Below are 27,586 nucleotides of genomic sequence, written 5' to 3'. Positions count from 1 at the left end.
GGAACAAAGCAATAAATTACAAAGCCCCTCCCCAGCCCCCTTAGCCTGCTCCTGCTTCATCCTTTCTCCCTCCCAAGATATTAGGGGAAGGACCCAGGATCTTGGCTCCCCCTGGCCTTTTACTTTTACCCATGGGTAGGTGTAGGGGAACATCCTGATTTCCACTCCTCATGGTCCCTTTCACGGAAAGGGTTGGGGACCCCTCCACCTCCACAGGCAGCAGGGGTCCTGCCCCTCGCTGCCCTTCCCCCATTTACTGGGCAGTGAGATCAGCATTGAAGGGTCGGGGGCCCCGGTATCAGCCCCAAGTCCCAGGGCTAGCGCTCCACGTACTAACCCCTCCCTCTGGCGTGGCGTCGCCCCAGGAGCCAGCCTGGGTTTGGGCTCCTGCCGTGGATTGTTGAATGCAGGCAGGACTGGGTCTTTTTCCCGCCCCTAGAGGGCGCGGGCGGGCATGTCCAAGCGCCCTGGAACCGGTACCGTGGCAGGGACGTCCCTTTCTGCAAACACCGAGCGGGTAGACCCAGAGCAATCCGAGGGTGGAAACAGTGGAGAGGGAGCGTGTTGAGCTGGGGTGTCTCCATGCCTCATTGGGGAGAGGGAGGTGAGTTTGTGTCTTCTGGGAGGCGTGGGGGCTGTGCCCTCGTGAGGGTAGGAAGTGCTCCCGTGGGGCGGGGTGCGGATTGGAGAGGTGAGTGAGTGCATCTGTCCAGCTGTCCACCCGGTGTGTTCGTGCCCGGCCCGCATGGGGGTAGGGGTGTCTCTCCCGCTGTTGGGCAACTATACCAGCGCGAGCGGGGCGTCCGCACGGCCCACGCTGGCTGCGCTGCTCCGGCGGCGGGGGCTGGGCGTGGCAGTAATGCTGGGCGTGGTGGCTGCGCTGGGCGTGGTGGCTGTGCTGCCTCCCTCGCCTGGACACCCGTGCTGCAGAAGGATGTCGGCACACAGCTGGCTTCCCGCCTGACGGGCGTAGAACAGCGCCGTGCGGCCCTGCGCGTCGCGGGCCGCCACGTCCGCGCCATACTAGAGAGAGAAATCGCCGCGTGACCGCGCGTCCCCGAGGGGCCCACACCCGCACACCGACACCCCAAGAGTTCCAAGCCCACCTCCAGGGTTTCTCTGGGAACATCGGGCTCTACCGCGCTAGTCGTGTTCTGAGATGGGAGTCCTCAAAGATTCCTTTACCTACTCGTCCCCCATTCACGTACCCACAGTAGCAGTTGCGTGATGACGACGTGGGCGAGCTCGGCCGCCAGGTGAAGTGGGGAACGGAGCTGTGGGTCCTCTACGCTGGTGTCGAGCGGCCCGTGTCGCGCATGGGCCAGAAGCAGGAGAACATTGGCCACGTCCTGGGCCTGCACAGCGGCCCACAGCTGGCGGCCCAGCGGCTCCTCGGTCGTGCCCAGCGGCGCCAAGAACAGCAGCTGCTCATATTTGGCGCGAATCCATGATTCACGCTCCTCCCTACAGAACCATGGAGCAATGGAAAGGTTCTAGAAACCTCTAACTAGGACCTCTGTCCTCTACTCAGGGAATCCTTTCGGGCTCCAGCAACTGCCTGTCCCCGCCGCCTCTGTTCCTTCACACCTACCGCGAAGAGTCCCGTGTGGGTTTGGCGCGGCCCCTAGTGTCGCTTTCCCACACGCTGTTGGCCGTGTCGTTGCCAATAGCCGTCAGCACCAGGGTCAGCTCCCGCGGCCAGTCATCCAAGTCGAGCGAACGTACGCGAGACAGGTGTGTGCCCAGGTTCCGGTGGATACCAGAACACTCGATACAGATGAGTGCGCCCAGGTTCAAGCTGGCCCACGTGGGGTCTGGGGACGGAGTGCGGGGGTCGGTTTCCGGTTTTACCTACTACACCTACAGCGAACCATACTCCCTAGCCAGAGACACCACCTCCAAGGACCCTCTGCTGCCCCTTTGCACTCACTGGGGGCCCCGCAGTCGACGCAGATAGAGTTTCCTTTGGCGTTCCGGATCGCCTGGATGGCCACGGCTTCACTTTGGCTGTCAGTGCGCAGCTGCAGAGAGGGCTAGGATTACTATTGACTCTTAAAGGAACTCCCTTCTCCTCCCTCTCTCTTCTCATCCCTCTCTCCTCTCATCCCCTCAACCATTACCTTGACCTTGCTGCTCTCACAGCACTGCAGACTGGCTAAAATCTGACTCTCGATGGCCTGGACCCAGGAGTCCCTCTCCTCAAAGCTGGCTGCCTCAAAGTGCCACGTCTGACCAGTGCTGGATACGATCAGGAACTCAAAGTTTTCCTCTGGGTGGGGGATGGGATGGTGGCATAAGGGACAGAGTTCAAGCAGGGGCTGCCTTCCCCAGACCCTTCCTCCCTGATGTCCATCCCGAGCCCCAGGGAGTGGGGCAGTGGGGGAAGGGGAAGCAGAGGGTCGGGGAGAGCAGGAAGCCCGAGCACATGCAGGGAGAGGCAGGGGTACCCCCACCCCTCTGCACCCCAGCTGAGCGCCCCTCCAGGCTCCCGCTTGTTACCTGCTTTATAAATATTTCTTAAACTACCAAAGGATTTTAGTTTCCACATTTTGCGCTTGGCTGGTTTCCCGAAGCGAAGGAGATAGAGATAGAATGGAGAGCAGAACAGAGAGACCAAGAAAAGAGAGGCAGATATAGAGATGGAGAGAGTGACAGAGTGCCAGAGACAAAGCAGGACAGACAGATGGGGAGAGAAAGCAGAACTAAAGTCAGTGGCCCCAGAGCAGAGTGGAGCGGAAGCCAAGAGCCATGAGAGTAGGCAGATCTGGAACCCGGGTCTGAGCACCCGGCAGAAAGCAGGGGCAGTGGGGACAGTTATCATGATCAGAGAGGAGCCGGGTCTCTGAGGAGGAGGGAGGGTCAGGATCTGAGTGAACATGGGGGAAGGGAACAGAAGCTGGGACACAGGCTGGAATGAGAGGGCCCTGGGACCTAGGAATCACTGATGCCTGGGGTGGGTTACTGGGAGACAGGAATGGTATTGCTGTGGACAGGTTTTTTGAGGGAGCCTGGTGATCACTTAAAGTTATTGAAGCAGGGGTTGGGTGGCCAGAGTCCAGGAGTTGGGGAGTCAACAGGGACACTGAGATCAGGGGCTGAGTCATTAGGGTTGGGGGTACAGGGGATGGGGTCATAAGTAGAGATGAGGATAGGAACAGGCACTAGAGAGTCATTAGGAGAGGGAGCAGGAGCTTCAGACTTATGCATGTCATTGAGAACAGGGGCTGGAGATTACTGGGGGAAAGGCACTGGCTGAGGAACAGGGGAAGGATGGGCTGAGAAAAGTCCATCCATTATTTCACTCATTTATGTGCAGTCGTAACGACAGTCAAGCACTCAGCTCAGGCACTTTTCCTCCTGCTATAGGAACTAGGCCAGGGATCTGCTGTTGGGGATGAGGGTCCAGCGTGGGAATGGAATGGCCAACCAGAGCCTCACCTTCAGCCTGCACAGCCGAGCCTTCGGTCTTGGATGGTGTTGTCAGTTTTTTTCTCCTCTGTTTCTTCACCATGGGAGAAGGAGGGGGTTCCCGACTCAGGGGGCTCAGGTCTCCAGATGGGGTACAGTCTTAGGGAGGGGGACACAGCTACCTCAGTTGCCCCTCCACAAATTTCCTGCTTTTTGGGGGGGTTACTGGAGATTGAACTTAGGACCTTGAGGATGCTTAGGTAGACACTCTACCCACTGAGCTCTAGCCCCTGCCCAGATTTCCTGATTTCTTTTCTTTTTTGGTACCAGGGATTGAACCCAGGGTCACTTAACCACTGAGCTACATCCCCAGACCTTTTTATTTTATTTTATTTTATTTTTTTAATTTTATGACAGGCTTTTGTTAGGTTGCTTACAGCCTTGCTAAGTTGCTGAGGCTGACTTAGAACCTACAATCCTCCTGCCTTAGCTTCCAGAGCTGCTGGGATTATAGGTATGTGCCACCACACCCTCTTCTTCCTCTTTTTAAATTTTATTATTATTATTATTATTATTTTTTTTTTTTGGTGGTACTGGGGATTGAACCCAGGGCCTCCCACATAACAGGCAAGTTACTCTTCCATTGAGCTTATTCCCACCCCTGATTTCTTGATAGCCTGTCTTCTCCTCTGAACCAGCTTTGGCATTTTGGGGTGTCCTTCCTCAACTGTCCCTCTCCAGGAGAAGCCCCCTAGATCATTCCTGGGGAGATGGACATGTTCAGAGTCAGATATGAACTGAGATCCTCACTCTGCCACTTATTGGCCTTGAGACCTTGAGTAAGTTACTTAATCTTGTAAGTCTCAATTTCTTCATCACTAAAATGTGGAGAGTAATCTTGACCTGATAAAGTTGTTGTGAGGATCATTTGTTACAATGTTTTATACATACGTATGTATGTATGTATTATTTTTTATTTTCAGACATTCTAAATGTTGATGCTGGACAATGTTCTCAGTTTGTTTAAGTCTCAAGCCCATGAGGTAGAAACTATTATCTCCATTTTAACAATGAGGAAATTTAGACATGGAGAGTTTGAATAATTTGCTCATGTGATAAGTCAGGATTTGGGTTCTGGTAGTTTGGCTCTAGAGCCCATGTGTCTTAACCATCATGATAGACACAGTATGGCTGTTTGGTGCTGGGCACCCAGCAGACACTCCATGTGTCCACTTGTGCATTTATTCCAAATCCAGGCCTCCAACCCCACTGCACTTCCCATCTACATCCTATTTGGCTCTGAAAGATAATGGATGAAGGGTGCTCCCACTGACCAGTGCTGAGGGCTCGGGCCAAATTCCGATCTGGTTTCAGCAGGTGCCTGGTGCTCTGGTCTGGTGGTGGCTGCAGGGAACTGGGGCTGGGGCTGGGGCTGGGCATGGGAGTTGTGGCTTCTGTTGTAAGGAAAAGAGGATAAAATGTCAGTGAACTTCTGTGTTCCTGTACCCTTCCTTATTTGGTCCCTCCTGATCACCTACTTTCCCACTTATCTAGGGTCAACCCCTACTCCCCTTTTATCCCTCTCTTTTATCCATCTCTGGATCCTCTCCTTCCCCCTTGTCATGAGCCCCACTCACCAGGGCCTTCACCCATCTGGACAGTGCTCATGTCCTTGACCAGCCCGTTGATGCTGGCTGAGGGACCAAAAGCAGATATGGCCCTTGGAGGCCGCTTGCCTGGGACTTTGACTGTTGTTCGTAGCAAGTCCATCTCCTTGCCATGGGTACTGTGGATATAATCCTGGAGGGGTACAGAAAGTTGAGAGTGTGGAGAAGGTTAGGTGGTTCTAGGAAGCAGTCGATAGTATGGGATGGAAAGGGGGCCCCAGGCACTGACTGGGCTGGAATGAACTTCTAAGAGAGGAGCCCATCAGACTTGTTCCAGAATTATTTCCTCCATAAAGCATTGTCTGAGTGGCAGACCAGGAATAGGCCCTTCCTAAGTGTTCTCTCTCTAGATTGCCAGCATAGGCAGACAGCAGGTTCTTAACATGCTTCCTAAACTTAAAAGAATAGAACTAGATCTCCCCAGAGATTATGTTAGTGCTTATTAGAAACAGACAGGTAGAGCTGGAAGGGTATCCAGGGCTGGCCAGGATGCCCAGTCTCTGCTACTCACATTAATGCTGGGGTGGTAGAGTAGGAAGCCATTACTGGACAGAGTCACATATTTCTTCTTCCATTCTTTGTTCAAGGAATTGCCACTTCGCTTTAGTAGGAAGCTCTGGAGTACAGAAAAAGGGGTGTGAAAGAAAAGCCAGCTAACACCAACTAACTCCCTGCCTTCCCCCCCAATCCCTGGACTACTCACTTGTTTGATAGGGATGGCTCGCCCACTTCCGGTTGTCTCTCCCCGACTGTCCAAGCTCCTCTTTTCAGAGTCACTACCCCGACGATTCTGGAATGATTATTGGAATCAGAGGATTGATAGAGAGATACACTGATGGAAGGACAGGGAAGACAAATAAAGAAGGGCCCAACAGAGGGGTCTAAGGATGAGGAAAGATGTGCAAGTAACAGAGGACAGGAGAAAAAGGAGTCAGTATGTCCAATACCGCAAAAAGACTGGTCCTGCGCTTGGCTGCCCGGTGCAAGGACCCTGGAGTGCTCAATCCAGCCACTGCAGCTGCCTCAGCTCGAAGCTCCCGGTGACCAACATTGGGTGAGGATGGTAGAGAGGAAGAGTAGTCGCTAGTGTGGCCTCCATTACTAGCCTGAGGACATATGGAGGGGTCAGCAGAGCTGAGCTATTTCCTCCCCAGACAAGCTACTCTTACATCCGATTCTGGGGAACTGGAGACATTAGTTGATCTTCTCACTCTTCATTTACATTATAATTAATAATAAAAATATATACTAGCATTGTTACTGTGCTTTAAGTTTTGCAAAGGTTGACTTCACAAGTATCATGCCATACAATTTTCTAGATAATCTTGGGAAGTGAGGCGACTTGCTCAAGGACAAATGGTGACTCAAACTTGGTTGATTTCCTCAAATGCTTTCTACACTTAGTATCACCACCATTCCCTCTTTTTTCTCCTGCTCCCCAAACCTCTTTGGTATTCTGTGTCTATCTTCAGATCCCAGCCCCTTTTCTGTTGTCCCTCAAACCCCAACTCACCTGCCCAGCTACAGGGGTGGAAGCAGCTGAGTGACTTGGGGAGCTGGGCAGGGACTTGCAGGCAGCCAGAAGCTGTTGCTGTTTGCGCAAGGTCACCACCTTCTGGGCCACTTGAAGGAACGGGTGAGGGAGAGGAATGAGCACAGCAGATACACAAGACCATCCTTCCATGTCCAGCTTCGAGAAATCCCCAGCAGATAATATAGGCTCCAACTTCCCTGTCACTGTGGCCTATGCCCCCTGTAGCCTTGCCAGTTCCTGAGCCCAGAAAGATCTTGTGCTATAAAGCAAACCTTCTCTGGTCTCCCTGGTCTCTCTCCCTTCCACAGAAGCTAATTTCCTGTCATTGGCTGACAAAGAGGCCTGGATTCCAGTCCTCTAGAATATCCCAGGCTCTCAGTTCCCTGCTTCCTGCATGCACTGGGGATAGCCACACTCACCCTCCTGGAAGACCCGATCCACATTGAGCCCATAGGTTGCACAAGTCTCATAGTAGCTGCAGCGTTTCATTTCTGCACACAGAGCCCTGGCACGAGCATCACCAACCACCCGAGGAGAGGAAGCACTGATCCTGTCTGAGGGAATAGGAAAGGGGCAGGATATGATGAGGGGCCCCTTCCCCCCACTATTCATGATTCTCTTTATCTATGCTCCAGGCTTATGCTGAACCCACTGAAGGCAGAGTATCAAAGAGCATCTGTCCTTGCTCAAATAGTAAATTCTGTAAATTCTGAGTGTAGGGCCCAGGTCACATGCGCAGCTGCAAGTAAGAAGGCAAGGCATAAGCAGTTCAAAAAATACTCCAGAGGAGAGTGGAGCTATTCTGACAGGGTAGCTTCCTGACCCCATCTGAAGTGGCTGAAACTCGTGAGTGATAATCACCCTGCCCTGGAAATCTATGGAACCATGATCCGAGAGATCACATGGCAGTGCAGATGAGGAAAAGGTTGTATGCCCATCATAACAGGTGCACTGCTCATTCTATAGTGAGAAACCAAGAGGAAAGCAACAGGTGGAGGCTGGCACCTGCAGCACAGGCATCCAGACAGAGAGCCTGCCAGGTAGATACAGGTGGATACCGGCAAAGCTTTTCCTGTCCCAGTGAAGTTTGAGAGCCTGAGTCACTACTTTGAGAACTAAAAGGTTTTCTGCCCTTCTGTTTTCTCCAGGTGCTTTCTCTTTGTTTTCAGATAAGTTCCTTCAAAAGGTGCCAGCCTGACCCATCTGTAGCAAGGAGGAAATGGAAAAGGCTTTGTATCTATCCTACTTGAGATCCTCTATGTGCTTTGGTGGTGGCATTGGGAAATGGCAGTGTGAGAACACAAGGTAGGTGACATCTCAGGAAAGGAACAGAGATGGCCATTATGGCTGCCTTTTCCACCCTGGCAGTCCCCTTTTCTCTGCTCAGATGTTGGAAAGTTTGTGATGCTTTCATGATTTCCTTATTGGAAGATCAGGCTCCCTCCAGAGGTTTACTGAAATTCAAGTAGCCATTTCTACACCTTACTGAACTCTCAACTGCACTGGGCAATATCCTAGGGGCATCCCAAGGCCTCCCCTGAAAGCACTATCTCTTCAACCCCTCCTTACCTTGTGTCCCCACCAGTGCCAGGGCCAGGCCTCCTCGTCCCTCCCCCCGAAGGGAGCTCAGCTGCCCGTGAAGACGGCTCACAGCTTGGAAACTGTTCTCATCCTCCAGGCTGAAGACGAAGATCACGGCATCTGCCCAGCCTGAGAACTTGCGGGGGTGAAGTGGCAAATGGAGGGTCATACAGGTTCACTACCTCTCTGGACTACCCAGAGGGAGACCTAGGAAGCCAGAGTCTTCTCCCATATTCAATGCTGTCCTCAATCAGTCTACCCTCTCCACTGCTTCTGCTCCTCACCTTGGCATCAGGTGCCCCAGCTTCCTCTCGAATCAGCACCAGATGAGTCTGTCCATCCACCAACATCTCTTTCTTGTACTGCTCACCTGTCCAGAAGAGTTGAAAGGCTTAACAGGTCAGAGGTAGCCAGGTCATCAAACTTTTCTAGTTCCTTGTACTTTAGCTACTATGGCTTCACCATTCCCATGGTCTTCATAACTACCCAGACATTGATTTTACTCCTGAATCCACCACCCCAATCCTTAGCTTACTCTTGCTCCTGAGAACTCACTCTCAGTCTTCTCCAGCACCTGGTAAGAACCAGTCAGGAATCGGTGGATGAGCGATGACTTTCCACTCCTGGCATCACCCAGTACACCCTGAAAGCAAGGTTGTGAGGCAGAGACAATGGGAATTATGAGGGGGGAAATGCTTGGGTCTACACACGCCAGAGACTCCCAAGGGGCTGGCAGTGTTAAATCACCCAAGTAGGTCCTAGAGGTTCTGCACAACTGTCAGTTAAGAGAGAGCAGTTGTGATAAGTATGGCTTAAGTAGGGTAAGAAATAAACTCAAGCTTGAAGTGAATCACTGAAGAACATAAGCAGCACAGTGCCAGTTCTTTTGTGTTGTTTAGGAAACATTAGACCTGTGTGTGCATGGCATGTCACAGGCCTAGACACTAGTTGGAAAGTAGTACCCAATTCTAGGCAATGGTACATGAATGGTACAAAGGGCAGATGTCAGAAATGAGAAGCCTGGAAGAGGGTCCTGGACAAACAGGGAAACAAGAGCATAAAGAATGAAGAAAAAGTTGTGAGGGTGTATCAAGCCCCATAATAGTGCAATGAAGGTAGACTCTCAGGAGAGTTGGAAAACCACTCCAGGTCCTATGAGGCGGGCCAAGGGCCTGGGTTACCTACCAGGCGCAGTTCAGGAATGGAGCGGCTCAAAGTCCATTCCTGGCTATTGACCACTGCCTCTGTAAGGAAAGAGGGGCAGTAAGAGGGGAGGCTGCTGCCCAGGAGGACTCCCAACCCTCATCAACCCCTCCTCTCTTTGAGTGTCCCTTAATATCCAGGACCCTGCCTGCCTGCTCTGGAGAGGTTTGTGCAACAGATAGGTCTGAGAGTGGTCCCCAGTCCTCCCATCCTAACCGCTCTCCCCACAGCTGTTGCCACCGCTCAGTGGTTGCTTAGCAACAGAGCTAGCAAGACAAAAATACTTCAGTTGGCATCTCCCTTAAAGCACATCCCTAAACGGTGGGTCCCTGCCCCAGACCGGGAGACAAGGCTCTCACAGTGGCAACTTCTTCCCTCTGGAAGAAAGAGGAAGGGCTCCTCCCTGACGGAAAGATTCCCAGGACCGATCCTGGGAGGAGGTTCTGGCACTTAGAAGGGAGTGAGTCTTCCTCAATCTCCATTTCACACAGAGAAACTGAGGTGAGGGCTTTCCCTCCCCCTTTTCAAGGTCAACCGCACAGTGGCTCTGACCCCCCCCCACACACACACACACTCCAAGGGATAGAGCTTGGATTTTCCTATACCTCCCTCTCCCATGGCTTCCCCCGAAACACCCTCTAAAAGAACTATGGGGAAAGGATCCATCCCCTGCCCTAGAGAAACCACAGACCTAGGGTGGGGTGGGGGAAGGATGCTCCTTCCGCCCCGCCGGGTCCAGCCCCCGCGCCTGACACTGGCCGGACATTCCCGGGGCGCCACAGCTGCCGCGGGAACTCTGGGATCTGGAGCCATCTGCTCCCACCCGCTCGGGAGCCAAACCCCAGGGGCCGCCCCCGCTTCCAGACCCGCCTCCCCTCAGGGGAGTGTGAGCTTGTGAGCCGAACTCAGTCCCCTGCCTGTCTACCCCAGTTAAAAATAATAATAATAAAGACACCCCTGGGTGGCACTACCTTCCCCTGTACGGCCTCCCAATTCTCCTGGTGTAAGAATTGCCTTTGCAACAGTTCCGCCCCCCACCCCACTCACTCCGGGGTCAGCCCCGGGCGGGTATCGACGCTGCTGTGGAGCGGGGGTGGGCAGTGGGGGAAGTGAGGCTTCCTATCCGCGTTCTCTCACTTCACGTTTGAATATTCAGCACGTTCCAGCCCCCGCGCACTTGTGGACCGCCCAGTCAGCCTTTCCTGTGTGGAAAACACCACTAGCCTGCTCTCAACCTAGAAGACCTGTTCCTGGCGAGGAGCTGTCTGCAAGGTCACTATCATGCCACCTGCCCTAAGTGCTCAGGGAAAACTGAGGTTTTCTCATCCCCTTCACCTTCAGTGTCCCTCTAGACAAGGCAAAGCAAGTTTCTGCGCTCCCAGAATCCAGCGGAGGATGAAAATGGGATCTGGGACTTCTCTGGTAGCAATTTCCTAAAGTCACTCTGACCAAGGGCATTCCCCCCACCACCACCACCAAAAAAAAAAAAAAAAAAAAAAAAAAGCTTTGAGGCTTTCTGAATCCCCCTCCAAAATCAAGTCATCACTCACGGTGCACAGTGTAACTGCTCCTCCAGCGTCAGGGACCTCTTATTTGCCTCAGTCCTTAGCAGAGGAGTGAGCCTGGTTCCCCGTCCACCCAAGGGAAAAGCTTTCCTAGTTTTCTGCTCCTCCACCCCCAATTGAGCATTCCAGGTACCCTCCCCTCCTTGTTCTCAGGCCCTGATCCTACTCACTAGGGGAGGCGCGGAGATCAGCACCCAGCAGCTCCCGGGACCCGCTGCCAGAAGACAGGCCCACGGGACCTGGAAGGGGCCCTGAGCCAGGAGGCCCCCCTGTACTCTTGGTGAAGATACCGCTGATAAACTTGAGCATCTTGCGGTCGCGAGTGGATGCTCGGCCCCCCTCCCGGCCCCGTTTCAGCCCTGGAGCTGGAGGCTCCAGAGTGATTGGAGGTGCTGGCCCGGGGGGCTGCGCGGAGGTGGCGGTAACGGCAGCGCCAGAAGCCGGGATTGCTGGGATGGTTAGAGGAGGAGGAGAGCCGGCAGGCGGTCCTGGGTGCAAGTCACTGTTGTCCAAGGTCTTACTCTTGCCTTTTCGAGGAGACAGCTTCCCTCGGACTCCAGCCCCAACCACGACCCCACCAGAGGTCGAGGCTGCAGCGCCCCCTCCCCCGCCGGTGGCAGCAGCGGCCGCGGCTGAAGCTCCAGTCCCGGCGCTGCTCTTTGGCCCCTTGACCCTGGGCTTGCCTTCGCTTTCGGGCCATGACAGGCGGCTACCGGCGCCCTTGCCCCCGCCGGCTTTGGCTCCACTCGTGGTCACGGTCTTGCAAGGCTTGGGAGCCGGCGGAGGAGGCGCCACCTTGAGCCTCCGGCTGCCTGTGCCAGGATGAGGGGAGGACGAACCGGGGACGCCGCCGACTGGCCGACCTTCGGGTTCCGGGCCCCCCCAGCTCGGGCTGCTGAGTAGAGGGCGTCGGGAGGAGGTGGGGGCGCCCCCGGGTTTGGGGTCGGGGCTCAGTCCCCCGGAGAGCTGGGGTCCAGGAGGGGCCGCCCAGAGGGAGAGTCGGCGGCCCGGAGCGGGGGAGACCGGGCGAGCCGGACTGGCCGGAGCCGGGGACAGAGCTGGGGGCTCCGCACCCCCCGCTCCCGCGCTGCTAGTACTGATCCACAGCGCATCCTGTCGGTGGAAAAGACGCTCGTGCCGCTTCTTGCCCGGCTCCTCCGCGCCTCGGGGGCTGCCAGGATCCCCGGTTTCGGAGCCTCTAGCCCCAGGGGCGCCAGCCGCGATAGCAGACGGAGAAGGCGGCGGCGGAGGAACCGACTCGAGCTTGACCAGGGTCAGCGAGATGAGGTAGGTCGTTGTCCGGCGCTGAAGCGCGCCCGCGCCCCGGCTCATGGGGCCCGGAGACCCCCGAGCTGGGGAGGGGAGGGGACTCCCCCGGACTGCCTCAGGGGGGCCCGGCCATGGGGCCGCCCTGCTCGCTGCCCCCAGCCCCCGGACCCCGCTGAGCCCACAGTCCGGCTCCGCTGTCGCCGCCGCCTCCGCCGCCTCCGCTTGCGCCCCCCTCCCATCACATGGGGCTCCCCCTCCCCATGCTCCCCACCCTGCGCCCCCACCCCCTTAGAGCCCCGGGACCTTGGTGATGCTCCGGGGAGGCGCGCCGGGCCGTGCACCCCGGCCTGGGTGGGGGCGCTGAGATGGGCGGAGGAGGGCGGGGAGGACAGTAGTGGGGGCAAATGAGGGAGAGGGAGGAAAAGGGGGCAGAAAAGGGGACCGAAGGCTAGGAGAGAAGAGCCAATGCGGGGGAGGCAAGGGAATGGAATGGGGACTGAAGGGCCAGGGGCCAGGGATGCGGTGTGAGAGGGGGTCTTGAGGAGGGTGGAAAGCTAGTGGGGCTTGCGGTGCGGGGGATTCGCAGGGGCGCGGGGAGGATGCTGGGGATGGAGATGTAGGAGGCGGCGGGGGTGGAAGGAGGGAACAGGAGGGGGTGGGAACCCACGGATCTGGGGTCTGGGAGGGAAGGGGCGTGAGATCCTGGTGAAGAGTCCAGGGGCCTTGCCCGGGCTCGGCTGGGTCCGGATGCGCGCTGTGTCCGGGCGCTCCCCTCACATTGAGGAGGAGGCGGCCCCCGGCCCCCCCTACCCCTTCCCCCCCACCACCTCTCTAGCAGCGCCGCTGTCTGCGAGGGCGGTGCAAAATCCAGGACTGGATTTCCCTCCCAAATCCTGGGCTGGATTTCCTGGGACTTGGACTCATATCCAACAATCTAGCCCCCTCCTCTCGAACACCGAGGCTGGTGAGCAAGACTGTGGGGTGTGGCACTTAGGGACAGGGGTAAATATAGACTTATTGAATGGGCAGACGCCAGGAACATAGCAAACTTGGGGTCGCTACGAATTCTGGGGAAGCTGAAGTGGGAAAGTGGGGGAACCCTGAAATCCCTTTCCCGGACCCTCCCAGGGGACCTAGATGCTTTCCTTTCTCATCACCCAGCTCCCTCTCCACCTATACCCCTACATTTAATTCTTTGACGGGTTCCAACTTGATTTGATGGCCCCAAAGTGAACTTGGAAAGTGTTCCCTAGGGATGGGGACAAACATGGGACTTAGCAGGATAAGAAAAGGTGTGTGTGTGCGTGTGTGTGTGTGTGTGTGTGTGTGTGTGTGTGTCAGTAGTGGAGAGATCTGAGGGCTCAGGAGCCTAAGCTGCCCAGTGAGTCAAAGGCTCCAGCTCAAGGTGAAACAAGAAGAAATACATGTAGAACTGACAGCCCCCCTAATACCAAAATGCATCCAGTCTCCATAGCAACCGCAGCTCCAAGAGTGCCTCAGAAACGTGGGGATGAGAGGGAGAGGAGGGATCAGTGTGTAGAGTAGGTGGGGACCTGACAGGGGATGCTGGGTTAGTGAAGGTACTACCCTCACCCCTGGTTACCCACCTGTGGGGGATTTTGCTCCTAGAATATAAAGACCCCTTAGTTGAAGCAGCAAGAGCCAGCCTCTTCTGGGTTTCCATTCAGTCTCCTGAGGTTTATGGGGCAGGGCTTTCAGAAGGTTAAAGAGGAAGTAGGCAGAACAAACTGGACATCATTTACTGTGTCCCCCACCCTTCTAGAAGCCTTGGAGTTCAAAGTTTTCTGTCCTCTAGCCCCAGAGAGAAGCATGAGCAATTAGGCCTATGGGGAAGACAGGCTGAGACCCCAGGAGTGGGCTGGGAAGGAGGAGGTCTCCCTGCAGCCTTTTGGAGACCCCTCCTAAGGATTTGGAGAGTCTAAGCGGTCCCTTAATTTGGCATCCCACCCTCCTGACGCAGAGACTATATTAAGTGCTGCCGTGGGCGGCTCTTGGAGGCAGGAGCCCAAGGCACACTCGGTCTGGGGGGGCTGAACCAGGATGCCAGGAGCCCTTTGCTCTTCAAGAGGCCTGTATCCAGTCCCTCCCAGGTCCTGTCCTGGAGGTCAACAGCTTCTTCCCCACACCCTGTAGAACCATGACACCACCATCCCCATTTCAGGAGACCCTTCACTGGTCTTTTTTGAAGGAGAAGGTGAAGAACAATTATTGGCTCTGCCTTTACCTTCCTTCTTTTGATGGCCTCAGTTTTCCTTGAGGATTCAATAGTAACAGACTTCTGACTTGGGGAAAGAGTAGAACAAATCACTTATATAGAATACAGCCTTGAGCTAGGGGTCTCAGTGGTAGAGCAGTTGCCTGCTTGAGGCCCTTGGTTCTATCACCAGTAAACACACACACACACACACACACACACACACACACACACACACGGAGTCTCATCAGCCTCTACCTTCCTTTCTCTCTCCTTTTCCAGAGCTAAAGGGAGCTTCTTTTTTTTTTAAATTTTTTTAATATTTATTTTTTAGTTATCGGCAGACACAACATCTTTGTTTGTATGTGGTGCTAAGGATCGAACCCGGGCAGCATGCATGCCAGGCGAGCGCGCTACCACTTGAGCCACATCCCCAGCCCCATAAAGGGAGCTTCTTTATCTGGCCTACACCTCTCTCCTCCTTTGTTTTTTTTTTTTTTTAAGATATTTTCATTGTATGCTTTCCATGGACACTCCCCACCCCAAGTGCTGGGGATCAAACCCAGAGCCTTGTGTATGCAAGGCAAGCATTTGACCACTGAACTATAACATCAGAGCCCCCCTTTTAAAGTCAGGGGACCTTAAGAGTTCTTTCCTAGGAGGCCCCATGTGCCACTCCCCTGAGGTCTACCTTTCCTAATGCAAAGGCTGTCAGGGAAAAAGTCAGGTGTAGTTACTATCAAAGGGTGGGGACAGAAGCTGAGAGGAGCACTAGCCTCAGAAGGACAATGGAAAGAGGGAGACATGGGAAGGGAATCATACTGTCCTACTAGGAACCCAAACCAACCATTCCTTCCCCCATGCTCTGGTGGCCCATCAGAGGATGTGGCAGAAGCTATCCATGGTGGAAAGAATGGTCTCTTGAGTCCCTAAGTAGCATCTAGGAATGGAGAGGACTGGCTAGGTGTGGTGGTGCAAGCCTGCAACCACAGGGACTCGAGACTGAGGCAGGAGGATCAAAAGTTAAAGGGCAAGCCTGAGCAAGTTAAGGAGGCTCTAAGCAACTTAGCCAAACCCTGTGTCAAAATGAAAAAGGACTGGGGATGTAGTTCAGTGGTAGAATGTTTGCCTAACATGTGAGAGACCCTGGGTTCAATCTCCCCATTACTGGGGGTGGGGGCGGGAAAAGGAGGAGGAGGAGAAGAAGAGGAAGAAAAAAAAGAATGGAGGGCTGGGAGTATAGCTCAGTTGGCAGAGTGCTTGCCTTTCATGCACAAGGGCTTGAGATCAGCACCAAAAAAAAAAAAAAAAAGGAGAAAGACTGAAGTGATTGGAAAAGATCAGGATATGATGGAGGATGTGCTTCTACCAGATACCCTTCATGAGCTAGGAAGTTTCCCTTTGTGAGTTTTTTGCTACATCAGAGGTGAATGAGATGAGAACAAGCTGAAAGTGACATCCAGTTCTACCAGTTCCTTAGTGGTGAGGCCTTATGGATGGAGAGATTCTGTTCCTGCCAGGGCCCCACCACAGGATTGAAGGCTGGGGTGGGCAGGAGGATGTGGCGGATGGTGTTGCCATGGCAGCACTTCCTCCCTGTGTTGTCATCACTTGCTCTAATGGCACTAAGGAGGTAGAGCGGAAGGTATGTGGGGGGAAGACAGGAACAGGAACATGAGGAGGAGAGGGGACCAAGGAGAGTCATAGGGACCCTCTCTTCACTTTAGCTATGCTGAGCATGGTCTTTAAGTGTGCCTGGAAGCCAGAGTGTGTGTATGTGTGTCTGTCTGTGTGTCTACAGCTGGAAAACAAGAGGTCATTTATCCTTAGTGGGTCCTGGGAATGAACACAATATCCAGTCCCAGAACCTCTTGCCCCGACTGCTTCCTGTTCTATACTCCCTAAGCAGGGAATACGTCTACCATGGGTCTGTCACAGCCGGTCTTCCCCATGCTTCCCCATGCTTCTCCACTGCCAAGAAGGTCAGGTCAACAGTGACCTGTATTTTGTTCTCTTGGGAGAAGGATTAGAGTTGTGGAAAAGGAAGGATGATAACCTCCTGTGTCTTTTTCAATCCTCCCCAAATGTATTCTTCCCTAGAGTCCTAGCTGTGTCCTGGGGACTAGGAAGTAGCTGATTGAGAAATGATACATGATACTGTTAGCTCTTCTATGCCCTTGCTGGTTCCCGATACATCCAAGTTGGGAGACTGATACTTCTCTTACCTCGTATGTTGTTCAGTGAGGCCTGGATGCTGTCCCGAAGATCAGGGTCACCCACTCTTTCTGCCAGCTTCCTGAGGTGGCTTAGAGCCTGCTTGGCCACCTCATGTCGTCTGACTTCTGCTCTCACTGTGGCTATAGCCAACTGCCTCTGGGCATGCATGTTGCCCAGACCTGTCTTGCCAGACTAACAGTAACCTCCGGCCCTGAAGCCCATGATTCTGTAGTCCCCAAACCTTAGAAGGCCCCTTTTGCTGTGCCCCAGAACTCCCCGCCCCTGCTTGCCCTTCCGTCTGTCGGCCTCACTTCCTGACTGGTGAGTTTCAAACCCACAGCCTGGGACAGCACTACCTCCTGCACCTCCCACTCCCTCTAGCGTTGGCTCATCAGCCCTGCCAGCCAGCCCCTGGTATGATTTCCCAGTCAGGTAGAGGGAGAACCTTAGCAAGTGTCCCAGAGCCTCCTGTGGGAGGTGGCTAATTAAGATGGGTGTCAGTTGTGGGAAAATGTGGCCAGCCAGTCTCGGGTACAAATCCAAAGTTGGGGATCTGCAAACTTGTGTTGTCTCAAACTCACACAGAAATACATATACAAGTAGTCTATTACTCATAGCCCTGAATTCTAGTGTACAGTTATACTTACTACTCTCCACACCCTTTAATGATCCCTGAAGACTAATATCTTAATTAGTAATGTAACCCTTTAGTTATGGGGAGAATGAGTTATAAAGAATGAAAGTAACCAATAAACAGATAAAACTATCATGATATGTGTTCAATTATTTTCATAATAATTAATGTGTATAATGTATAATAGTTAATACACTTTCATATATATTGTCTTCATAACAGGCCCAAAGGGAAGGATTATTTATCTTTATTATATAGAAAAGGAAACTGAGGCTCAGAGAGGCCAGAAACAGGTGAGCTTTTCAACAAAGATATGGTCTTCTGATTACAATTTTAATGACCTTTTCATCACACACACACACACACACATACACACACACAACACCAAGATGCTTGCCAGACAGTTTCCCTTCTCCCTAATATAGTCAGACCTTCAATTAGAACCTGTAAGAGAAGAGAGTGCATAAGGAATTGAAGGAGAAATGGAAGTGGAGGGTAGTAGGATTAGGGGTAAAAGTTGGTAGGTAGTGTGACTTAGTTACTTTGTTTCAAGACTTAAACCTCTCTGGCCTGCCAATTTCTCCTGTGTGTGTGTGTGTGTGTGTGTGTAGAATGAGTTATAAAGAAGGAAAGTAACCTATAACCAGATAAAACTATTGTGTTGTGTGTTCAATTAGTTTCATAATTAACATGTGTATAATTTACAATAGTTTACAATACATACATAAAATAAATATATAAAAACATATATATACACACACACACACACACATATAAAATGGGGGGGGGGCGGTAACCAGGTAATCCTCACAACAATCCAGAACTGTTAGAGGTGTGTTATTAAAGTAAGTGTATTGTTATGCTTTACAGATGAGGAAATGGGAACAGAATTTAAATACCTAGCCAAAGGTTAGGAACTGGCAAAGTTGGAACCCATGCAGTCTGGCTCAGTGAGACTATATTGCTTAGGCAACACAGAATCTAAGTACACACAAATCATTCCCACTAAGACTGCTCCTTTCTCTTGGGGGAGAAAGGGATTATGTCTTTCCCCACTCCTATGAAAAGGGAGGTGTGTAGGTGTGTCAAAGCATTTATGCAATAAAAGACGGTTATTGACCAACCATTGTGCCCACCTCTGAGTGATAACGTGAGAATCCTCTCATATTTATTCATATTCCGCACTTCTCCCTTTATGTCTCCGTCCCCCCCGCCCCCCCCCCCCCCGCGCCAACACAAGCCCTGGATCAGGCTTGCAAGAAGATGCCCAGCACACCCGTGTGTGTTCTTGTGGCTTTGTCACAAACAGGAAAGCACCAGTCGAAGGCCGCTGTTTTCCAAATTGGATTTCTTGCATATTCACACCCTGGTAATCGGGGATACCGAACAGAACTTGTGTACTAGTGTACACAAAACGTGTGAGGGTTTGCTGGGTGGTGCTATGCTCAACCTGAGGTCTGAGTGGCCTGGCCAAATAGCTCAATATCTGTCTCTTTGGGGCGTTCCCCAGTGTGACGCAATAACAAGATAATGGTGTCATCATGAGGTCACCGCAAGACAAGGGGAAAGGGGGGGGGGAAGGCTCGCCTTCGAGGGGCAAAGCCCTTTCGTCCAGCTTTCGAAACCCCTTTTCTCGCTTTTCCCCTGAGCTTCTCCAGAGCCTCCCACCCCAGATCAGCCCTCTCTCAACCCTAAGCATTGAAAGCTCAGCTTTCAATCCGGGCCTTTGAAGTTTAGGCTCCGGTGGGTATGAGACTGTCTAGAAACCCGGCCCCCAGTTATAAATTTCATCCAATGAAGAAACTAAAGGAGGGACCGGGAGGCGGGTCGGTGACGTAAAGCAGATTGATTGGCATTCAGGCCATCAACGTCCTGGATTAGCCTCGAGCTTCGCCAATCCACAGGCAGGGGTGGGACCGTGCAGGCGCAGAGAATTAGTTTGGCCGTCTTCGATTTAAAGAGACAGAAGCTGTCGGGGTCCTTGAAGACGGTCCCCTAAGACCCTCCCCCCAAGTCCTTGGGACCACTTGGGTCCCCAGAGCTGGGGAGATGGTTTGCGGAGGCTTTGCCTGCTCCAAGAATGCGCTGTGCGCTCTCAACGTGGTCTACATGGTGAGATTTTGGAAGTGGGGGAAAGCTTCGCGGCGGAAAGGCGAGTGGGGTGAATCTCTAGGGGACTTCCGGTGGGGAGAGGGGTGTACTGGGGGTTCCGGGAAGATTACCAGGAACTTCCGGCGAGGAGGGGATTCCTGGGGATTTCCGTGGAAGAGGAGAGACTTCCGGTGATCAGGGGCCTTATCTGAGGATGGGGGGTAAGAAGTGAAGGCTGTGGGTATAAAGTCCCATCCCTCACTTCGTGAACCGGTCTCTTTCCAAAACAAGTGGTAGACAGCGCCAAGGATTCAATGTGTATATTATTTCCCTTGTCTCCCTATTCCTATCCCAGCCATTCTGACCTACTTTGGAAAGAGAACCCAGGAAAGCTGTTTCTGTAGCACCCGTTCCCCCACCCCCCACCATTCACGCACCTGGATTGTCCAGTTTTTGCCAGATTCCCTTTGTGATAGCCTTTGACTGTGCTGTATGCCAGAATTCTTTTGAGATGTATCCTGCTTTCTGTTTCCTATAGCTGGTGGGCTTGTTGCTCATTGGAGTGGCTGCTTGGGGCAAGGGCCTGGGTCTGGTGTCCAGCATCCACATCATTGGAGGAGTCATTGCTGTGGGAGTCTTCCTTCTCCTAATTGCAGTTGCAGGACTAGTGGGTGCTGTCAACCACCACCAAGTCCTGCTATTCTTTGTATCCTGGTGTGAAATGATAGGGGCACCTGGGCTCTTGTCTAGGAATAAGTTAGAAAGGGTATGGGACTCTGATTGTAGGGACATGTCTCTTTGACCTTCCCTGTATCATACATAGTCTGCAAAACAGCAAAAGCTGATGTTTCAACTTGACATGATTGTGTAATTTCTATGAACATATGAGACCAGATGGTTATTTTAAATGGAACATAAAAGAATCTGGTTACTGGGGCTGGAGATGTATCTCAGTGGTAGAATGCTTACCTAGGACATGTGAGGCACAGGGTTCGATCCTCAGCACCACATAGTTATATAAAATAAAGGTATTGTGTCCATCTACAACTAATATATGTAAAGAAAGGTCAAATTAAAAAAAAAATCTGGTTACTTTATTCCATTAACTCTTCCTCTCAGTACATGATCATCCTTGGTTTGGTCTTCATCTTCCAGTTTGGAATCTCTTGCTCATGTTTGGCTATTAACCGAAGCAAACAGGTAAGGGGATGCCCTTTCAAGTATTTGCTTGCCTTTCCCCACCTTACCAAGTGGGATTCTGATGTAACTCCTTACTTTAAGTCTTGACTTTGCTCCCCCAAATCATCCTAGGTCCACTACTTCAGCCATGCGCTTCCTCTGAGATACATGGTTAATTCTCCATGAGGGTTATCTAGAGAACCTGACAAAACAGACATTTCTCACTGTAATTGTGACATACATTCCTTTCCAAAGGATGTTGACTTCTTTTGTTAGAACAGGGAAACTGAGACACTTGAACCAAGATCAGGATGTTGGGGAATAGGAGATAACTTCCCTTTGCTTGTATTCTCTAGACAGATGTCATCAATGCTTCTTGGTGGGTCATGAGCAACAGCACCAGGCATGAACTGGAAAGAAGTTTTGATTGCTGTGGGTTGTTCAACCTCACAACTGTGTTCCAAGATGATCCTTCCTGCAATGCAGTGAGTTGATGGATGGGGAAGCACAACAGGGAGAAAAATAGCAACCTAGATCAGGACAATGCCCACATTGGCCGATTTAATTGGAATCTCATTACCTCTTTAGCAGCTTTGTATTGGGACTGTACTGGCACAAGGGGAGATATGGATGCTGGGAACATAGCTAAGCGGGATTTTGTTACTAGGGACTTTGCATTATCTGTAAACACATTTTGTAACCCTCAGATTTGCAAGAACAGGAGTTCCACATGCCAGATGTGTGGAGAAAAGTTTCTTAAGCATTCAGACGAAGCCCTGAAAATCCTGGGGGGTGTTGGATTATTCTTTAGCTTTACAGAGGTAATATTCTTCAGTTCCCTCATACACTCTTTCTCTAGTAAGTGTATCCCCCAAATTTCAAAACTAATTTGTGCTTCTCCTCCTTTGTTCCCATAGATCCTTGGCGTTTGGCTAGCAATGAGATTTCGTAATCAGAAGGACCCTCGAGCTAACCCTAGTGCCTTTCTATGAGACTAAGGACCCTTTTGACTTTTCCCTGTTTTCTCTCAGCTTTTTATTCCTCCCTTTGGGAAAATTTAGGGTCTAAAGCCCTTTTTGTTTAAGAAAAAGGAAAGGCCCTTTGCCACATTCCCTAAAACTAACTGAATGGCTAGGCTTTAAGTCCTGACATATTTTGGAACAAGAGTAAGTAAGGAGGAGGAAAAACTCCCTGTTTCCCCAAGTGGATATAGACAGAGCCTGGGAGTGCATGGATGTGGGGTAGAGTCACTCACTCATAGCTATTTCTTTTTTTTCACTCTTCTGCATGCTGGACCACCTCAACATGCTTTGGCCTGGCTCCAAGAGTAAATCAGATGCAAGACCCACTTTGAGAAAGCTTAGTGAACATAAGCCGCCTTAACCTCCAGTCAAAGAGCTCCTCTGACAGCCTAGGCCCTGTGTAACTTAATGAAAGAGTCTTTATAGTTGTGCAGGGAAGTTCCTTCTTTCAAGTGGTTTTTCAAATCACCCAATGGCAAAGCCAATCAGAATAAGAAACATTAAAGAAAAGACCATATTTCTTTGTCTTGTTTTGTTTTCCTGTATAAAAAAAGGACCCCAATATCAAGGTAGGGAAGAGGAGGAGAGATAGACCCCTTAGTGTATAGAAATGGGAGCGGGGGCAGGAGAAGGATAAGCCTCAAAAGGAAGGGTGAGTAAAAAATTTCATTAAGGCAGCAAAAAATTCTCTGTAAAAAGTTGGAGGAGTCTTCACAGCCTCAGAGAGAAAGGCAGAGGTCGCCTTCTCAATGGCGTTTTCTCCACTCAAGTGTCCAGAAGAGGGAAAATGGCATCATCTCTTCCTTCTGTGGCAGCCACTCCAATGCTCACTCTGGATCATCTTCCTTATGTAGATAAGAGTGCTGCAGGGCTCGGAAGGCAGAGATTCGCTTGTGTGGGTTAAAAGTCAGCATTTCCTAAGGGGAGAGGCAAAGGTTAGAAAGCTATGGGGGAAAAAACCCCGCACCTCCAACATCCTGGGATGAGCTACTTCTATGCCCCTTTCTGGCCATTCACAGCAGTAATAACTGCAGCCCATCCACCAATAAGGTCTCATGAACTACAATGATCTGGGTTCTTACCTACTACATTTCTCATCCCAATCCCACCCCATGCCTGTTACTTGTACCAGCAGCAACTGAGCTCCAGACTCCTCCATCTCAGGTACCACTGACTGCACCGGGCGAGGTCCTCTTGGGGGAAAGGCTCCTCGGGGTAGAGATACATCTCGGGGCCAGTCATCCTCTGGAGGCAGCCCGATCAGGCTGTGGGGACAGAAGAAATCTGGTCAGGACCTTTTCCAGTTCCCCAGGGAAAGAGCCTGTTGCTATCTAGAGCTCAGCAGAAATAGGACTCAAAATGGGAAATTCATTTTCTCCTTGTTGGGTACTTACTCAAAGATTTTGCCCAACTGGTCAGCTTCAGAGTTTCCACAGAAGAGAGGCCTGAGGTGAAAAAGATTTAAGTAGTGATCATTTTCAAAGAAAGTAGTGGAATGACTAGTGTTAAGCGGTTCAAAACGAACAGTGATAGTAAATTACTAACTCCAGGAAATTTCAGTGTCTCTGGTTATAAAGGTGGTCCGTAATATTCAAGTAAAACAAAGGGCAGAGTGGACTGGGGACATAGCTTAGTGGCAGAATGCTTGCCAAGCACACACAAGGCACTAGTTTTGATCCCCAGCACTAAGGGGATCAATGGGCATGGGGGGAAAATATGGGAATGGTATATATAGATAATGGCTGATGAATAAAAGGTTTGGAGAATTCGATAGTTTAGGATTCTGGGGTTCCATACTTCCGACGAAACATCTCTGCAAAGATACAGCCAACGCTCCACATGTCCACAGGGGTTGCATATGTAGACTGCAGAAGAACTTCGGGAGCACGGTACCAGAGTGTAACAACCTAAAGGGAACAGGAGTGGGTGAGGGTGCTCCTAGTTATGAATCACAACTGTGTGACTGAAGACATGAAGCACAGAACTTCTCAAATACTATACATACTCTCTTACCACCAACCAGAACCCATTTTAGCTCCCATCTTTCTACTGACCACAGGTGTAAGGGCCATCTGGTAGCTGTATATTCTGGCCAGGCCAAAGTCAGCCAGCTTGACTGTCCCACCACTTGTCACCAGAATATTTTCTGGCTTCAGGTCCCGATGAACGATGCAATTGGCATGAAGAAAATCTAGGCCTCTTAAAAACTGGCGCATCAGATCCTGGTTTGGAAGGGGGAGGTACAGACTCACTGGAAACAGACACCATACCTGAAATTCCAAGCTCTAAACATAGATCCCAATCCATCTCTCAAGATCTACCCACAATACTCACCTTGATGGTCTCGGCTGGCAAGCCTGGTGGTGGTGCCTTGTCTAAATAGGTCCTTAAGTCTTGGTCAACATGCTCAAACACTAGGGTCACCTTGATTTCACGGTCGGTCCGGGAAGTGGCACAGACATCCATCAGCCTGGCCAGAATAAATGGTCACATATTGCTCAATCCCCTTTGATCTGATAACAGTTTCCCATATTCTCTCAGGTTCCCCACTTTTTTTCTGACCACGCATCCCACTTAAAGGTTGTCTCTTCCCTTACTGCCACTCCCACCCTTCCACCTTCTTCTCACCGGACAACATTGGGATGTTCAAAAGCCTCCAGACGCCTCAATAAGGCCACCTCACGAACTGTGCTGATGGGAAGGCCCCCTCCAGCTCCTCCTCCATTGGGGACTCTCACACTCTTGAGGGCCACAAAGTGGCCACTGTGGGGATCACGGGCTTTGTACACCGTCCCATAGGCACCGACACCAATTTCAGCCACTGGCTCATATCGTGAGGTAGCCATTCTCAGATAAGAGGAGACCCTACAATCACAGAGACATCTACCATTAAAATGTCCTTCCAGAGTTAGGATGATAGCAGCATGTAGCAGTAAAGCGATTCCCACATGAACACCATCATCAGCATCCCATCCCCTTCCCAACAGTCCAGAGGCCGCGCTCAGGTAACACAATGACTCTACCAGCAACTCCTCTGGCCACGTGAAACTGAAAGAAAAATATACGCTTTTCTCTTGGGGACCACTGTGCTGTGCACAAAGGAGATCACACATGGCACATCTAGCATCGACGATTTTACACCCCAGTCCCTAAAGTTACACCTTTCCACCACCACAAAGGCCCCACTTCCCGCCCTTGGGCGACCCTTCCAAAAGCAGCCCGCCAGGCGCACGCATCGGAAGTCTTGGGGGGCGGGGACTGGCCCCCATTCCTGAGAAGTGGCTGCATTTACCTCACTGCAGACCAAGAGCTACGAGGGCAGGCCCGTTATCGGGACCCCGGAGCCGGTTTCTTCGGCGCCATACACGCGAGCTCCGTCCGAGGCAGCTGGACGTTACGGGCGGGACCGTAGACACAGGCCGCAGGCTAGAGAGGCCCCCTCTCCCCCACCCTCACCATGTGACCAGCTGCCAAATAGGCGCGCGGAAACGGGGAGGGAGGGGCGAACGCCGGACGTTCGGGACACGTGACTGCTACCCATGCGCAGAGGGTCCGTCGGAGCCTCTTTGAGAGGGGGGCGATGAGGGGAGGGGAGTGATGAGGGAAGGGGGCCGAGGGGCGACGGTAGCCACGTGACCTGTTGCTATCACACGTGACCGCTTAACATTGCTCGGAGGAGCAGAGGTGTGGTTACGCAGCGAGACACATGACTGGCTGACAAAACCCGGTCTGTGGAGGGGGGGCGCACGGGGGCGAGGGAGGGTGGAGCCCAAAGCGGTGCCATGGCAACCTGGGCCACCCAGCTTTCAACTCCTGGCTGAAGGCCGAACCTGAGCGCTACTCCAGGCTCTTGCTTGTCTCTCAGTCTCTTCCTTGTTGGTGGCCAGGTTGTGGTCCGTGTGAGGATGAGGGATCCGAGTACTAGAGGTGGTGTTGTCATCTTTTCGCTCCATCGCCATGGGAAAACAGATTCTCATTTGGGTCTTTGTTTCACTCATTCATTCAACAAAATTTTATAAAGTGCTTGCTTCCAGTTTGTAGGTGGTTTTTTTGTTTTGGTTAGGTTTTGCCATCTCAGTCACTAGCTCTCCGAAGTAGTGATAAGGCTGTCTATAAAGATGTAGCCAATCGTGTGATCTTATAAAATAGAGTAGACAATTTCCATGTCTTAAAATTTCCATGTCAATTTCCAGGACTTAAAAATGGACAGGAGATAATACAATAATCTAATAGGAAGAGTGGCAAGGTAATTCCCTCCCCTCTTCCCATCTCCCAAACCTCCTAGGGGGTGTTAAAGCCAGAGACTAGATGTCACTTGGCAGAGACAGTTATGGATGAGCTGAACTGGAATACTTGACCTGAAAAGTTCTTTTCAGCACTAAGATTCTGCGGTTCTGTGATGTGTGTGTTGTATACAGACAGGTAGATATAGGGGTGTGCATGTCTAAGGAAGTCATCCTCCCCACAGACCACTACATAATATGAGAATGACTTGTGCCCCTCTGCAAACCTTATGACTACTCAGATCATTGTGCTTCCCTCTCTTCTCCCAGTGCAGCTTTCTTACCCCTTATCCCTGCCCAGAAGTAGTAGTTGTTGTTTTCAAAAGGTTCCTGTCCACATACACCTAGATAGAGGAAGATTTCTCTGACTTCTCTTTAAAAATTTTTTTTGTAGTTGTAGATGGGCAGCATGCCTTTATTTTGTTTATTTTTATGTGGTGCTAAGGATTGAACCCAGTGCCTCACACCTGCTAAGTAAGCCCTTTGCCACTGAGCTACAGTGCCAGCCCATCTCTGACTTCTCTTGTATTATTAACTCCAACTTTATTATCTTTGAGCTCTTTGGGAGTGTGGGACTAAGGGATTACTATCCCATTTGTGGGAATTTATCTAAAATATGGAACCATATAAAAATTATTTTTTGGGGGGCTGGGGATATAGCTCAGTGGTAGAGCACTTGCCTAGCATGTGCAAGGTCTTGGGTCAATCCCCAGTACCGGCAAAAAAAAAAATGGGGTGGTTGGTTGCTGGGGAATTGAACCTAAGGGCTTGGAATGGTAAGCATGTTCTCTACCACTGAACTGCACCCCTAGCCCTAAAGTCTGTAACTATTTTATTATCATTTGCATTTGCCACTTCTTTTATCCAAATTTGTAATTTCCCTAATTATCTGGCTAACAATGTAAGAGTTCATATAAAGAGAAATGTAAGCCATGATTCAGGGTAAAATAGGAAGACATGTTGCTATAGATTTCTTCTTGCTTTCCATTCTGTTGCAGCTCTGGGCCCTTGCTGGCAAGGGCACCTGGGACACTCAAAAGAAAAACCTCCACAGTAGAATTATAGGTATTTGCCACCATAGTGAGCAGGAGGATGGAAAGTTTGAGGCTAGCCTAGCCAACTTAGACCCTGTTTTAAAAAATAATAATAATTACACACACACACACACACACATACACACACACACACACACACATACACACACACACACACACACACACACACGACTGTGGATGTACCTAGGTAGTAATGGGTTCCTGGGTTCAAACTGCAAAAACACAAAACAACAACAAACACCTCCCATGCCCAGGCTGGAGAGGTAAATATTTTATTGGCTTCCTTGCTAGGGATGGTTGGTTTATATGGCTTCTGGAAGTCTAAGCTAAATGTCTGCAAGTTTGTCAAACTCCCTTTATATACTAGTTCCCTTACCTTCCCCCTACTAAGACTACTGCAGCTTATTGTCTCTAAAACAGAAACTATCCTCTATGTCTGCCTGATTCCCAGCCTCTTTTTCTGATTCATTCATTTGTCCATCCAAAACATTTGAATACTTCATAAAAACATTGCCTCTTCTCTGTCACTTTCTGTTGGGAGCCTTAATTTGGCAGTCTGTCCCTGGCTCCATCTCCTCCTTTCTCCTGTTAATTACTCTTTTACTAATTAATTTTTTCCCAGCATGTTTGACCCAGTGGGCTCCCCTGGAATCTCTTTTCCCT

The 27,586-nt window shown here is 51.3% G+C and overlaps 3 protein-coding genes across 7 annotated transcripts; 1 reads left to right on the top strand and 2 right to left on the bottom strand.

The window, feature by feature from the left end:
- Positions 1-4: 4 nt before the first annotated feature.
- Positions 5-16,827, bottom strand: Agap2 (ArfGAP with GTPase domain, ankyrin repeat and PH domain 2). Of its 3 annotated transcripts, XM_026398296.2 has the most exons (19): positions 11,129-12,424; positions 9,376-9,434; positions 8,746-8,833; positions 8,475-8,560; positions 8,179-8,326; positions 7,029-7,163; positions 6,589-6,698; positions 6,023-6,181; positions 5,779-5,865; positions 5,587-5,691; positions 5,046-5,208; positions 4,743-4,862; positions 3,439-3,567; positions 2,121-2,269; positions 1,931-2,021; positions 1,592-1,814; positions 1,209-1,464; positions 787-1,023; positions 5-500 (listed from the first exon to the last, which is right to left on the bottom strand). In XM_026398296.2, exons 1-19 carry the CDS (start codon positions 12,288-12,290, stop codon positions 333-335), a joined length of 3,675 nt encoding a protein of 1,224 aa, XP_026254081.1. In that variant the 5' UTR covers positions 12,291-12,424; the 3' UTR covers positions 5-332. The 3 variants fall into 3 exon arrangements, with proteins under 3 accessions (XP_026254081.1, XP_026254083.1, XP_026254082.1); XM_026398298.2 differs by lacking the exon at positions 11,129-12,424 and adding an exon at positions 16,668-16,827 and having other exon boundaries at positions 410-1,023; XM_026398297.2 differs by having other exon boundaries at positions 410-1,023.
- A 2,381-nt stretch (positions 16,828-19,208) lies between these two features.
- Positions 19,209-22,095, top strand: Tspan31 (tetraspanin 31). Of its 2 annotated transcripts, none has more exons than XM_026398299.2 (6): positions 19,209-19,405; positions 19,923-20,090; positions 20,504-20,584; positions 20,920-21,048; positions 21,271-21,384; positions 21,481-22,095. In XM_026398299.2, exons 1-6 carry the CDS (start codon positions 19,343-19,345, stop codon positions 21,553-21,555), a joined length of 630 nt encoding a protein of 209 aa, XP_026254084.1. In that variant the 5' UTR covers positions 19,209-19,342; the 3' UTR covers positions 21,556-22,095. The 2 variants fall into 2 exon arrangements, with proteins under 2 accessions (XP_026254084.1, XP_026254086.1); XM_026398301.2 differs by lacking the exons at positions 19,209-19,405; positions 19,923-20,090 and adding exons at positions 19,536-19,605; positions 19,740-19,897.
- Positions 22,096-22,232: 137 nt separating this feature from the next.
- On the bottom strand, positions 22,233-25,141 carry Cdk4 (cyclin dependent kinase 4). Of its 2 annotated transcripts, XM_077798311.1 has the most exons (8): positions 24,878-25,139; positions 24,214-24,450; positions 23,920-24,055; positions 23,640-23,807; positions 23,383-23,492; positions 22,980-23,030; positions 22,715-22,850; positions 22,233-22,502 (listed from the first exon to the last, which is right to left on the bottom strand). In XM_077798311.1, exons 2-8 carry the CDS (start codon positions 24,429-24,431, stop codon positions 22,413-22,415), a joined length of 909 nt encoding a protein of 302 aa, XP_077654437.1. In that variant the 5' UTR covers positions 24,432-24,450; positions 24,878-25,139; the 3' UTR covers positions 22,233-22,412. The 2 variants fall into 2 exon arrangements, with proteins under 2 accessions (XP_077654437.1, XP_077654438.1); XM_077798312.1 differs by lacking the exon at positions 23,640-23,807 and having other exon boundaries at positions 24,878-25,141.
- Between the last annotated feature and the right edge of the window lie 2,445 nt (positions 25,142-27,586).

This window comes from Urocitellus parryii, chromosome 5, assembly GCF_045843805.1.
Source record: "Urocitellus parryii isolate mUroPar1 chromosome 5, mUroPar1.hap1, whole genome shotgun sequence".
Lineage (NCBI taxonomy): Eukaryota > Metazoa > Chordata > Mammalia > Rodentia > Sciuridae > Urocitellus > Urocitellus parryii.
Note: the sequence above shows the minus strand (reverse complement) of the source record. Positions and strands in the feature narration are given on the sequence as shown.

Bases quoted from the DNA above. Each gene is read 5' to 3' on its own strand.
- Cdk4 (XM_077798311.1), bottom strand. From the start codon at position 24,431: ATGGCTACCTCACGATATGAGCCAGTGGCTGAAATTGGTGTCGGTGCC. The intron at 24,056-24,213 runs GTGAGAAGAAGG...TATTCTGGCCAG, and splicing joins GAACATCCCAATGTTGTCCG to GCTGATGGATGTCTGTGCCA. The intron at 22,851-22,979 runs GTAAGTACCCAA...CTGTCCCCACAG, and splicing joins CAGTTGGGCAAAATCTTTGA to CCTGATCGGGCTGCCTCCAG.
- Agap2 (XM_026398296.2), bottom strand. From the start codon at position 12,290: ATGAGCCGGGGCGCGGGCGCGCTTCAGCGCCGGACAACGACCTACCTC. The intron at 5,692-5,778 runs GTGAGTAGTCCA...TCTGTACTCCAG, and splicing joins GAGCCATCCCTATCAAACAA to AGCTTCCTACTAAAGCGAAG. The intron at 1,024-1,208 runs GTACGTGAATGG...TTCTCTCTCTAG, and splicing joins TCACGCAACTGCTACTGTGG to TATGGCGCGGACGTGGCGGC.
- Tspan31 (XM_026398299.2), top strand. From the start codon at position 19,343: ATGGTTTGCGGAGGCTTTGCCTGCTCCAAGAATGCGCTGTGCGCTCTC. The intron at 21,049-21,270 runs GTGAGTTGATGG...TGTAACCCTCAG, and splicing joins ATGATCCTTCCTGCAATGCA to ATTTGCAAGAACAGGAGTTC. The intron at 21,385-21,480 runs GTAATATTCTTC...TTGTTCCCATAG, and splicing joins TATTCTTTAGCTTTACAGAG to ATCCTTGGCGTTTGGCTAGC.